At 36.7% G+C, this 13,858-nt stretch overlaps 1 protein-coding gene across 2 annotated transcripts in view; it reads left to right on the forward strand.

Annotated features, from left to right (window-relative positions):
* Positions 1-13,858, forward strand: part of epha6 (eph receptor A6) — a 140,646-nt gene that overhangs the window by 11,721 nt on the left and 115,067 nt on the right. For both annotated transcript variants that reach the window (XM_051901662.1, XM_051901669.1), the window contains exon 2: positions 10,773-10,837. In XM_051901662.1, coding sequence (XP_051757622.1) covers positions 10,773-10,837 — 65 coding nt within the window. The remainder of the gene's footprint in view (positions 1-10,772; positions 10,838-13,858) is intronic.

The following is a 13,858-nucleotide window of genomic DNA, read 5'->3' on the forward strand; positions in this document are numbered from 1 at the left end:
AATATAAAAGTGAGTTTTGCATAATAGTTCCCCTTTAATGTCATAACACAAAAATTTCAAGTAATGAGTACTAAATAGGATTGACTCATGAACTGGAGAATTACATCTGGAAAACTGACATCCACTATCACCATTGTGACTTTGGGTAAAGCACTTAACCCTATGTATTTAGAGGAACTTCCTATTCATCAAAGTCTCCTGAAAAAAAAAAAAAAAAAAAGCAGCACAAATACTGAGAAGAATAAATGTTTCTTGAGCACCAAATCAGCATATTAGAATGATTTATGAAGGATCATATAACACTGAAGACTGGAGAAATGACTGCTGAAAATTCAGCTTTGCCGTCACAGGAATAAATTACATTTTAAAATACATTTAAATAGCAAGCAGTTGTTTTATTTGTAATTTAAAAAGTTTTAGTTTCTAGTAACCCTGTCAGTATTGGCCAATACTGGATATGAAACTGATTTGATTTATAGCCTGAATCAGTCTGCATGGCCATGATTATTTAAGGACAAATGGCAGTAGCTACACCATGCTATCTGGATTTATTCCTCCTTGACTGAAGATCGATGACCAATCAATACTACATCATTGCTACCAAAAGCAGAAATAGACAAGCATCCGAATCTATTCATATCCCAGAATGCTTTTCTCATCAGTGCCACAGTAGGTAAAGTACGCCATTGTCTCTATCAACATGAAAGCCATCCAGCTGAGACTCAGGAATGACATTTCAGCTAACATTACAGACTCTATGTTTGATGTTGCTTGAGATATATATATATATATATATATATATATATATATATATATATATATATATATATATATATATATACACACAATACTTTTCTTTACATCAGTGTTTGGTACATTTGATCATTTGCAAATATCATCCCTTTCCATTGTTGAATATAATTCAACAATAAACCTTACATGTCTTTGGTGCCTTTGTTTGATTATCCTGAAGATCTACGTACTTCACTGTAATTACTGTAGATTAGAAGAAATCTTTGCATATCGTAAAACTGAATTCACACTGAATGGGTTTAGATTTTTTACATTTAAATGTGTCACTTAATGGGATGTTCTACTAGGATCCATTCATCATCTCATAGAGCTTAAAAACACCAAGATCCAGATCTTCTGATATGACACATCAAAGAAACATCTAAACTAGCAGCCTAGATACTCAAGGTTTTTCTCTATCTGCCTTTTCTTTTCTTTTTTTATCCTTTCCTCCTTTCCATGTGGCCTACTTTAGGGACTCTAGATTTTTACAGACAGACATAGGCGCTAGCTGCCACTTCTGATGTGTCTCTGTTGATGTCTCACTCTCCATGCTGAGGCGGAGGGAGAGAGACAACAAACATTCAGCAGTTGATTTGGTTTGAAATGAAGCTTGCGGATCTTGTCAACACTAGTTATAAAGATTCAGCTGCAGCAAGACAACCCGCTCTGCTTTTTCTAATAAGACCATCAATAATTGCCCCATCTGGAAAGCGCCTTGCCATTTGCAGCATTACCCTTGCCAGTCTTACTATCTACTTCTAATGGCTGGTAATTTGAATTTGCCATACTGTCTTATGGCAATTTCAAGTTGTTGTACAGTTTTCAATGAACGTTTCTCCCCCTCATTTCATTGTCAAATGACTTCATTATGAAATTCACTATAAATACCACATAGTTTTGGATATGAGAGCAAAAATTTGTTACATCAAGAACCAGTGGTTCTCAACCATTTTGACTCAGCCCCCCACCATCAATATTTAAAGGCCCACCTACAATATGTATATTTCTGGTATTTCTACTGTAATTGAATTCAGCTGAAACTGGGAGTGTATATACAACACATTAATTAATCACAATTCACTGAAACAAAGTTGGCATGAAACGGAAGTTGTGAAAGTCTTTTCTTCCCATTTGTGGCGTATATCTGAGTGAAACCGCTTCTCAAACAAGAAAAATGTTGGGCTTCATTTTGTCCATTGGGAACACTGTAAAAAAAAAAAAAAAGATCAGTAAGTCACAACAACATTGTTTTTTGTTGTTGTTTTTTTTGTTTTGTTTTTGTTTTGTTTTTTTACATTAACTCATCAAAATAATTTAAGTAAAATTCAATGTTTTTTTTATAAGTTATACGATATTCAACTCAATTGTTTACTTAATTTTAGTAAAATTTAAGTGGAAATGGCTTTAACCAATTTGATTTAAAAATTTAAGGGAGCAACTGAACTTAAGTTTTTAAGTTGAAATAGTAATTACATAGGAATAGAAATAGGTAATAGGTATATAGATTGGACCGTTGGATCATTGTGCTGTGCTATTGCTGTGATCTCATGTGAGTGACATTTTGTCCCACCCTCACTCTGTAACCTTGTGTGGTTGTAATGATCGTATGATGCAGAAAAATCAATAACAAAGTCTTTACTTGGAAACTTGAAAGGGATTAAATACACACAGATTGACTAACAGAACTAAGAACAGGTGCGTAATATAATCAATGAACATGGAAACTAACTATCAAAGAGAACTCGGGCAAATCGGAACATGGCAAAGAATAAAAATGAAACCAAAACAGAACTAGAACATAACAGGAACTCCCCCCTCCCGGCAGGCACGTCCTTGTGCCGTAACAAGTCAAACTGAGGAGGGAGGAAGGGGGCTTTGGAGGATGATGAGTGGGCTGGCAAAGGACAGGACATAGGAGTAGATGATGGCAGGAGAAACCAGAATGGCGATTATGGTGGGAGGAGCCAGAAAGCAGACAAAAGCAGGTGGAGCCAGGTGGGGACCCAGAACACAGTCAGGACGGAGGCCAAAGGTGAGGTCAGGGGAAGGAGAAGCCATGGTGGAGACTTGGCTGGCAGAACCATGGAGACGAAACACTGAGACAGAGCTGATGGAGGTGGCGACGCAGGCAGAGCCAAGGAGACACAGAGACGGAGCGACACCGGAGGTCCTAGAGGTCAAGGTGGAGCAGTGGTGATGAGAGGCTGATGTGGAGCCAGGGTGCTGCAGGACCGAAGAGGAGCCAATGGGACCAAGGACCAAGGTAGAGCCAGAGGGAAGGTGGAGTACGACGAAGCCGAAGGGGTGGAGGTACGAGGTGGAGCCGACTGGTCGACGGGCCTAGGTGGAGTGACAAGCTCGGCGACTAGAGGCGGAGTCGGGATTCACATGCCAAGGCGCAGCTGGAGACCAGAAGACACAAGGCGGATTCACAGAGCAGAGTGGAGCAAACAGGAGAGGAGCCGAGGAATTGAAGGGAACCAGCATTGGCGGAGCTGAGGAAATGACTGGGTGGGTCCACCAGAGATGCAGGTGACTTGGAGCTGGGCGGGACCAACGGTGACGGGAGACTTAGAGGGAATAACCTCTTCCTCGAACCATTTCATTGAGGCCTTGCACAGCTCATTCTCTGCGGCAGGAGTATGGACAGGGCTCCATTCCATGCCCTCGTACTCCACTAAAGGGCCCTTTTCACAGGACGTTGTTGCCGGTTCATGCACCTGGTCATGCACCTCAGTGTTGGCCCTTAGGCTCCAGGGCGAAGTTTGGCTCAGGCTTTGGTTCTGGCACTTGCTTCGAGGAGGGTCTAGAGTGGGACTGGTGATGTCCTCCTCAGCGGGGCATATGGTGAACTGTGACTCGCACTGCACCAGCACTCACTCCATGTACTCTGCAAAACTAACTAGAGGACCTTCCACAAGCAGGCATACCTTATGGGGCGTTCACACCAGACGCGACTTGCGCGAATAAATCGCGCTATTCACCCGTAGTTGGACGCTTGAACATTTTGAGATTACTCTCTTCATTTGCGTGTGAAATTCACTTCACAACAGACGCAAATTCGCGTCATGAGAGGGGCTTCTGCCAGGCGGCTCATCTCGTTTCTGCACACTTCCTCTGAATAAACACATCAACTCGTCAGCGGGAAAGTAGTTGTAAAATACGGCGAATAAGCTCAATTTGCCGGCTTTAGCTAGCTTGTAGTCTCAATATGTGTATATATAGCTCAAATTGAGTACAGAGCGTTTTTTACAACTTACCAGATTGTCCGACCTCCTCACTCACTTTATTCCAAGCAAAATCCTTTTTATTCCTGTTTCTAAAAAAGTACAAAGATGTATCATACAGCGAGGATGATTTTGTCCTCCATGTTTTTTCGGATTTCTGCCTCCTCACGCTACGTCATCACTACTAGAGCAAGCTCCTGATTGGTTAACGCGGCACGAATTTTCGCCAAAGTTCAGATTTTTCAACTCGCGCGATTCGCGCGAATCACACGTTACGCGCGTCAAACGCCCGAAACGCTCTATTCGCGCCGCCTCATTCGAATCGCGTCGCAGGATGTCTATTCGCGTCTTTGCATTGACTTAACATGTAAATCACTCGCGCTTAACGCTTCATTCGCGTCTGGTGTGAACGCACCATTAGACTGCTCGTTAAGGCTGTTTAGATAGAAAAAGCAGAGCAAGTGGATGGCAGGTAAGTCCATATTTTAAATCCTTTCTAGTAGACCTGGGCGATAAAATGGTATCGATATTTATCGACGGTACATCTTAATCGATAACGATAGAAAAATGTTCGATATAACTCTCGATATAGTTTCACTTAAATGCGTTAAAATATAAACAGACATGAAGTTCGGTTGCATGAACAACTCTCACAGACGCGCTATGAGTGACACGCCAACAAGTTGCTGTGGAGTTCAGGTGCGCAATCGGCACGTGAGATCAGAACACAAACACATGAAAATGAATGCTGTACCTACCGGCGACGTGGAGATTGTGAATAAAAAAGGACATGTCAGCTCGTCATTGTGGCAGTTTCATGGTTTCCTTACGTCTTACAGTTGATCTACTTCAAAGTTCGTCTTGAGAGAGCAGTTATGTCGGTATTAACAGCTGCACAAACAGTGTTTTCAGTCACACAGTATCTTTATTTCTGTGCTACAAATATTCAGGTTATCACAGAAGTACTGAGATAAAAGTTTATAGTTCAGATAAAACAATAATGTCTATGTTATCAATCAAAATAGAGCAAATCAGCTTTTGAAAGAAACTTGAATGCGCTGAAAATTACGCATTTATCGATTACATTGGTTCACCACCAGGTGGCGATAAGTGACTGTTGTATTTGTAAATGTATTTGACGTTGAATCTTCATTTAACAGGTTCTTTCAAATACACTGATTCATCCAGTAATGAAACGAGAGTATTTATGAGCGTGTCATTGAAGATTTTTTTTTTTTTTTTTTTTTAATTCAAATATATTTAAAATTTTAAAATAGACTGCAGCACTTAATATTTTGTCAGAACCTCTAAATTACATGTTATCTCTTTTAGTTGTCATTCAGAATTGTGATCTTGGTTGGAAACAAACAAAAAAGTTTCTCAATTTATCCAGAATTGTGCAGCTCTAAGTTTCTTTAACACTTATTTATTTAATCTTCATATAAAATATAAGAAATATTTGTTTACATTTTATTTTGCTTTGTTTTAAAAATTATTTGTTGTTTGCCTTAAGTAAAAATGCATTGTTTAAATTCAAACATTTTTTTCTACTAAATTTTTTACAATAATTATCGATACCGATCAATATGAAACATTATATCGTGATAATTTTTTTAGCTGTATCCCCCAGCCCTACTTTCTAGGGTTCAGTCTTCTGTAATGCCGTGTAGCTGTAATGATCACACGACACAGGAAAGTCTTTACTTGGGAACACGCTGGTGAATACAGGAATAGGACTCGTAGAACACCACAGCAACATAAACGAGACTAAACTATGAACAGAGGAAGCTAAGGGATTAAATATACACAGCTTGATTAACAAAACTAAGAGCAGGTGCATAATATAATCATTGACTATGGAAACTAATTAGAAAACAGAACTCATGCAAACCGGAACATTGCAAAGAATAAAAATGAAAACAAAACAGACCAAAACAGAACTAGAACGTAACAAACGCCAGCGAACATTTCATCAGAGAAGGTTATACAAGAGAGACGGGAAGTTCTTTTGACTAATTGACTGATTGAAAGGTTAGAAGGATCGATTACAATAAATACTGCAACATTCCATAAAAAAAAAGAAAAAAAAAAAGAATTTTCAAATCTGGTTTCATGGTTACTTTAATTAAAAAATAATAATAAAAAAAAAAATCTTAGTCAGTGTTTTTGTCAGAGAAGAAAATCTGCCAATGGGGTCAGAAAAATAAACGTTAAAAAAAAAAAAAAAGTTTATTTACTTGTTTAAGCGCAAGTTTCAGTATCTGTATGTTCTTTATTTTAGATTAGAGTTTTTTTTTTTAATACATTAATGATAATTTACAAAATCAAAAACTTCCTTTGTCATCCTAAGGCCCACTTTGGAAGTTTGCAGAGGCCCCCTGGTTGAGAACCACTAATCTAAAAAATACCAACATATCACCAATTGAAGCCTTTCACTTTTGACCTTAAAAGTAAATGTTTGTACAAAAAATGTGGGAAAATACATATGTTAGTTTTTCTTTTTGTTCTCTTCATTCGCACATACTGTATGCACATGTCTACACATAATGCAGTGGCTTACCACAAGACTGCAAACAATCTTAAGACCATGATTTATGATTGTACTGTATTTATTTATTTAAAAACTTTTTTTTTTTTTTTTGGAATGAATTCTCTCAGTATTTGTTGTGGAGTTGGCTCATGCATGTACAATGAGCTAGTTTGTAGTCACTGCTCAGTGAGATGAACATGTCCCCGTAAGAGACAAATGCAGAGCCATTTTCGGGAAGGCTAAATCAGACTCTTTATCACTGTCAAATCTGGGAAGAGCAGGTTCAGGTTTTCTATGTTGAACTAGCAATCAACATGTCCATCATTGAGGCTCTGATGATGGTTGTGCTACAGGAATACCAGGTACTAAATATGCCTGTGGGTTAATGGCAGTTGCCTACAGGATCATATGACCGCTCCTGTGAAGGGGGATGAGACAGGGATTGAAATATGCTGTACAGTAAATGATGGTGACTGCACATACTATAGATATAGATCTGAGTCTCACATGATCTAGGTCCTTTTTCAAAACATAAGAACTAGCAAAAACATTTATAATTTCTAAAAATACACTGCTGTCTATGCAAGCTTGACAAAAATATCTCTTTATTATGTCTTTTTAGTTTAATTCCTATTCAAAAACTGAATTTCACCAATTCAGTGTGCATCATAGACTGGCTTTAGGCCTAATCTGGTAAATATCTCTTAATAAAGTCATTACAAATTGATCATTCTGTCCCAATATGCTTGCAGACATGTTTAATCTCCCTTCATTGTAAAGGAGAAAGTAAGTGCGGAAATTTAGGGATAATATGACTCAAGACAGAGACACTGGGTCTAGACAGAGGTGTAATGCGATTTAGAACGAGTGGCCAAAGTGCCTAACCCTCTAATTCACATTTTTCTGTTTGGGTGTGTTAGTAGCACAGATCCATCACTTCCAGGCAGAATTATCAGGGATTGTCAAGCAAATTTGATCAGGGCGAACAGTAGTGCTCAGCCTGTCTGCAGGCTCTCTACAGACAGGCACTCATCGAGGATCATTACGTTAACTCTTTGACAACACATAGACAGATAAGCAGATTATTAGCTCAGTATTACAACACATATTCAGAAGCTGTCTTACACAAAGACCGCTGTGCTGAGTGAGAATAATGATCACTTGCACATAGACCAAAATCAACAGTCATACTCTCTGTTGAAGTCTGTTTTTTAAAATTTTAAATATGGAATTGTGACTAAGTAGAAGAGAGAATGACACATACCCAGACTTTGTGTCGTAAGTATATTACGCCCATGACACAGTTTTATTGATAGACATTGTAATTAAGTCCTGCTGTAAAGACAAAGGAAATTGCACATTCATCATATCAAACTGGCATATGTGGGTGAGCAAATTACTCTTTTTTTTTTTTTTTTTGAGTAACAGTTGAATCACCTGCTGGGGGCAGTAGATGTGACTTCAAAGAGGAAATTGTATTAGCATGCAGGCTAAATGCGGTGTGTTCATTTGTGATTGATGGTAGATAGTTTAATTTGTGTATTCTTCTGCTGTGGTTTTTGCCATAGTGTCTTTTGTCTCTGTTAATGATGTCAAACTCAGGGGATCCATTAAGAGTCTCGTTGCCTGATTGTTGGCACTTTAATCTTGTAATTCTCATTTCTTTGAATCTTAATCAATTGCATTAAGGTGGCATAAACAACTTGATTGTGATTGGGTGTATTTTTTAGCTGCTTATTGATTTTGCTGAAAATTCTTTTCATACTCTAGCTGTTTGTTATTTTTTTATAATTTTTTTTCTGTGTAAAATCAAAAGGGTAAATTTTGAATGTATTTTGAATGTACTGCCACTTTTGTCCATGCATTTACAGTGAAAGGAGACAAAACTGAAGCTTCAAAAAGAAAATCACCATAAAAGTATCATAGAAGTCATACGACATATTCTCCGTTCATTTCAAATAATAAAAAAAAAAACAATTGCAGCTTTCAGACACAACTTTCTTCCCATTTTTATAGTTCATTTGCCATTTCTATGTTATTATTTTAATGACAAATGTTGATAGCGCATTATTGTAACACGAGAGTGCATCCATGTAACAAATCTCTCCACTCGCAGGTGGATTTATTTCATTCTCACACAAAACTGGACGCGCACTTTCAAATATACAGTGATCTTATTTTAAGTGATCAGATTTTAAGTGTGCGTGCTCAAACTTTGTCCTCTGCACTTATGAATCTCTACTTGCTCTTTCTCTAGAATTGTCTTCTCTCCTGGACTTCTGGCAGAGTAACGTTGCCAGAAGCTCTCAACCACCAGACTTTCATGAATGACTGATGAAATAACTCAGTGTAGGCCTATCTTTAAATTATAAAAAGATTACGGATTCACCTTTGTTTCAAGAGATAGCATTTCAAGCTGATTTTAGTCAGCAAGTTCTCTAGTAATTTTATTATTTATTAGTTATTTTTGAGTTAAGTGCTTATTGTAAATAGGTATTTATTGAATATTATTTAGTGAACCGCTACTGATCATCCGGTATAGGCTATATCACAAGAAGGGAGTGCGATCGTGACGACACTCAATGATAGAAATTGCTTTTTTCTGGTTGGTAATGTGTTTGCTGTATGTGCGTTTCTCTTCAACGATTTGGTGTTTTCCGAAACCATAGTTCAAACGAACATTCGCAAACTGCATCGCAAACTTGTGTGGTTGGAACTACAGCTCTCAAGCTGTGGTTATAAGCACAGTTTCTTGTTTTTATGACATGTGGACTTAATAAATCCTTATCTTGAGCAAAATAAGCAAGCTGACATTAAGTACGATGTATATCTTTTATTTCGAATATATACAAATGTCATTTACATATTTTAGTTTTTGAAGAGTGCGCATGTGTGTACGTGCTCTAGTACGTAAGAACAAGCATTTGATTCAATCTGGAAATAAAGCAAAATAACTGAGGAAAATGAGAATTAGTCCTCAGATGCCATGTCCGTAATTTATAGCAAAAAATCTAGCATTAATTCGATTTCAAACATTCATTTAAAGAAGTTATTACTCTACAACCTGCGTGACGTCATTCACTAATGTGGTTGAACGACAGGTTTGCGACAATAAGGTTTTGGGAAACAGTCGTGACTAGCTATTTGATTTGTTGAATGATGCATCGTACTGTGGTAGTTCTGCAGCGAGTTACATCGTTGTTTGGGAAACGCACCCCTGAGCGGGATTTGAACTGGCGTTTCCAGTACAGGAGGCTGGCGCATTAACAGACACTAAAGACCTTAGCATCAGTCACTAGTGCATCTCTTAAGGCCATGGTAGTGAGGTTTGTTCACATCTCTTACTACCTGGCCTCCGTTACACATACAACTTTTGCACTATATTTCAAGCCTTCTGAAGTCATACGCCATAGCTTGGTTTTTGTGACGAATCATTCATACTGCTTTTTTCATTGATTCATTGAAAAGATCTTTACTTAAAAGATCAGTTTGTTCACAAATAGAACAATGTTACCTCTCTCATGAATTTTCATGAATGCATCAGTGAGAGCAAGTGAAAATGTCAAAATTATATACATTAAAAAAAAATAAAATAAAATAAATAATATATATATATATATATATATATATATATATATATATATTTAATTCATTTTAAATTTAGAACTGTTTTTCACACAAAGCTATCTTATGATAAGCTTGACTTCTTAAGTTTTTGATTATAGTTCCATTTTTATGATATTTTGTGGTGCATTTTTGTCATTTTGTGTTTATCGTTAGCAGACTTACTTTTCAATTTTAGGTGAACTATTTCTTTAGCATGTATTATTATTCTATAATAAATCCTAAATCATATTATACATATTTTAATAAAATGTTCTACATAAACTTGTTTTTCATTTGGCCGACCGTATTGTTTTGATATGTGACCGGTTGCATAAACTGCTTTTAAGACTAGTTTTACAAGTTAGTCATCTGATTTTTTTCTTCAAGACTGGTCATAACTTTTTTAAGTCAGTTACATAAAAAGGTAGATTGGTCTAATCTGAATCCGAAAAGTAAGTCCGATTAGCCCTAACTAATTGCTAGTTGTTTAGACTAGTTCTTAAGACACAACTTAGCAACTATGTTTATGCAACTGGTCCATTGATTCATTGTGCTTTTGGAGACTTTATAGCTGACTTAGTTGTCATCTTTTTTTTCTCTTTCTCTATCTATAGTGGTTCTCTTGGACACTACTGCTGTGCTGGGAGAACTAAGCTGGAAGACCTACCCAATAAATGGGGTAAGTAATATTTTCCTGTGACCATTGTACTTTATACACAATTCCACTTGCACTATGTAACGTAAGGTGAATGTACAACAGTTATTAAAAAAATTCCAACCATGCCCATTCAAACATTACTTATCTCAGGTTAATCCAATCCACACAATATGTGTGAAAAAAAAAAAAAAAAAAAAGGTTCTTATAATGAAATTTAATCAAAACAAGCCACTGAGACGGCATTAGCGATCCAGAATGTATGCAGATAATTTCTTAAAAGGTAATTATTAACACAGGTCTTAATAATTCAATTTCACCTCCTTTCAATTATGTGAATACTATAGAGAGATATTCTAAGACATTAAAACCAGTCAAAGGGCTAGAAGCAATTTGAAAGGAGCAACCAAGTGTGATCTCACAGCCCAAAAGAGCTTCTAATAGTAGAGCTACTATTATTAAATCAATTTCATGATAAAGAATAGAATGATTGATGCTCAATCACTGCCCTTTTTCCGAGGCTGACTATAAGTACCAGTCCTGTCTTGAGCTGCTCTAGAGTGGAAGTGTTGTAGTGGAGGAACCACTGTCAGCCCACAGAGTGTTTTTTATTTTTTATTTTGAGGTTGTGTAAAATGACCTATAGCCCATAAAATGATTTCCCAATGGAGTTGCTGTGCACATCTTCATATTAGTTCTGCTCTTACACAGGTGCCCATGATGTCAAAGAAAGCGAGTTCATCTCAACAGTAAACACCTCTTGGGGTTTCTTTTTTCTTGCAGTAAGAGGCTGGTGCATACCTCCGATCAAATCAATAATTCATGCTATAATATCCTGGGTCACATACCTCTCCTATTAGTATTTACCACAATGTCTTTTCCTGGTTCTTTCTGTTAGGTCAGGGTATGTCATGTTAATCAAAGCCTTTTTCGTTCTTCTCCCATAGCCAGATGGAACACACCTTTTTCAGTCTGGGGAGACTTTACCCGCCATTTAATTTGTTTTCTAGCGATAGGAGACCAGCGTGTGTGTTTTGTTTACTCTGGCACAGACATATCCTATGGGGGTTCTATCTTTCTACCTCTCTCTCTGCCTCTCGCTCCTCTACCTTCTCTGTTTGAAGGAACAGGTTTGTTTGTGCTGTTCCATTGTTTCGTTGACTATTCTCTTGGCTCCACTCCACTGTAAACCTCTCAGATTCTGCGCTGTAATTACCAAATGTGTCACAGAAACCTGGTGTCCTCACGTAGTTTACGCACTTCTCTTCCTTTGAAAGTATTACATGTTCATGCTAACCCTCATATTAATATAAGAAATATTATAATATAAGAAATATTATTATATTATATTATATTATATTTTTTTATTGTTTTATTGTTTTGAAATAAAGTCTCTTGTGTTCACCAAGGCTTCATTTATTTAATCAAAATACAATAAAAACATTAATATTGTGAAACATTATTACAATTTTCAATAACTTTTCTATTTTAATATATTTTAAAATGTCATTTATTCCTTTGATGGCAAAGCTGAATTTTTAACACCCATTGCTCCTGTTTTCTGTATCACATGATCCTTCAAAAATCACTCTGATACATTATGCTTATATGGTGCTTAAGAATAATTTCTTATTATGATGAGGTTTAATATTTTAGTGAAAACAATGATACATGTTTTTCTGGATTCATTGATAAATAGAAAGTTAAAAAAACAGCATGTATTTGAAATAGAAAATTTTTATGACATCATAAATTTACATTTACTTTTGATCAAAATGCATCCTTGCTGAATAAAAGTATTTCTTAAAAGAAAAATGCCAAAAAAGAAAGTGCAAATATCTTTTGACAAAATACGTTTTTTCTGTAAGAAGTTAGGCTTAAAAGCACAATATGTAAGATTTTTAGATTAAAATATCCAAAAGCCACTAGAACAATGCTATTTTGTTGACTTGTGTCCTTACATTATCCCAAACATTTCCAACAATATTTAAATCCAGAGAAATCAGCAATTTTAACCAGGACACGGACCATGTTATTGCGTCGCCTGTCAATGACGTCTTATACGCGCTACCCTCAATTTCCAGTTTTACTAATATCGATCTAGATACTGCAAAGTGCAACAAGTCACAGAGTAACGTTATAACATAACTTTCAACACACTCAAATATATTTAGTATGATTGTTTTAACCATGTAAAACAGTGCTGCGTTACTCACCATATGCAACGAAAAGAGCATAAGCGGCCGACTGCATCAAAAGCATAATAAAAGCTCAGCTGAACTCTTCATTAGCATTGGCGTCTTTCATTAGCATTTACTCTAGCGGCCTCGTTCTGCTCCCATGGCTCTCGACCCGTCCTGCTTCATACCACTGTAACGTCAGTGAAACTTTAATACATTAGCTTATTAATTAACATAATTTCTGCCCGAGTGGAGGTGAAGACGACAACTCGCATGATTCCACGTTCATTCACGGCGTCTTCAAGCTATGCATTTGTTTTGAATAAGCAACCTCTAGTGGCAAAAATTACATATTGTGCTTTTAATAAAAAAATAAAAAAAATAAAAAAAACTGCCAAATGTTAACCTCATTTAGCATGGCTCAGGTAGTGCTGTCCTTTTCAAGTTGAAAAAGCTGTGACAATCATCAAAGATGGTCAATTCATTGTAAATGAGTGTAATTAAAAAACAGTCAGCATGGTTACATTGCTGTAGTTACGATACAAAGACTTCTGTGTCAATCAAAGAGTGATTAATGATCTCTTAACGCTCTCTCGTTCCCTGTCGGCCATTTGAAAGGTTGACCTTTTCTAAAAAGGCCTGTCCGTCTCTTTTCAAAGGGAGCACAGCACTGGGACGTGAATGATTAATACATGCTGTTTTAGAAGTTGTGTCAAGATGAGACAGAAAGCCAACTTTTGAGTGTTAATTCTTTATCTGTAATGGGACTTTCAGTGACCTTCAGTAGGACAAATCTGGTATTTAGTGATAGATCACAATGAAATCTAGACCTCAACCATTCAAGCTCAGCTGGTTGATGTTTTAT

This window comes from Ctenopharyngodon idella, chromosome 1, assembly GCF_019924925.1.
Source record: "Ctenopharyngodon idella isolate HZGC_01 chromosome 1, HZGC01, whole genome shotgun sequence".
In the NCBI taxonomy this organism is placed as follows: Eukaryota; Metazoa; Chordata; class Actinopteri; order Cypriniformes; family Xenocyprididae; genus Ctenopharyngodon; species Ctenopharyngodon idella.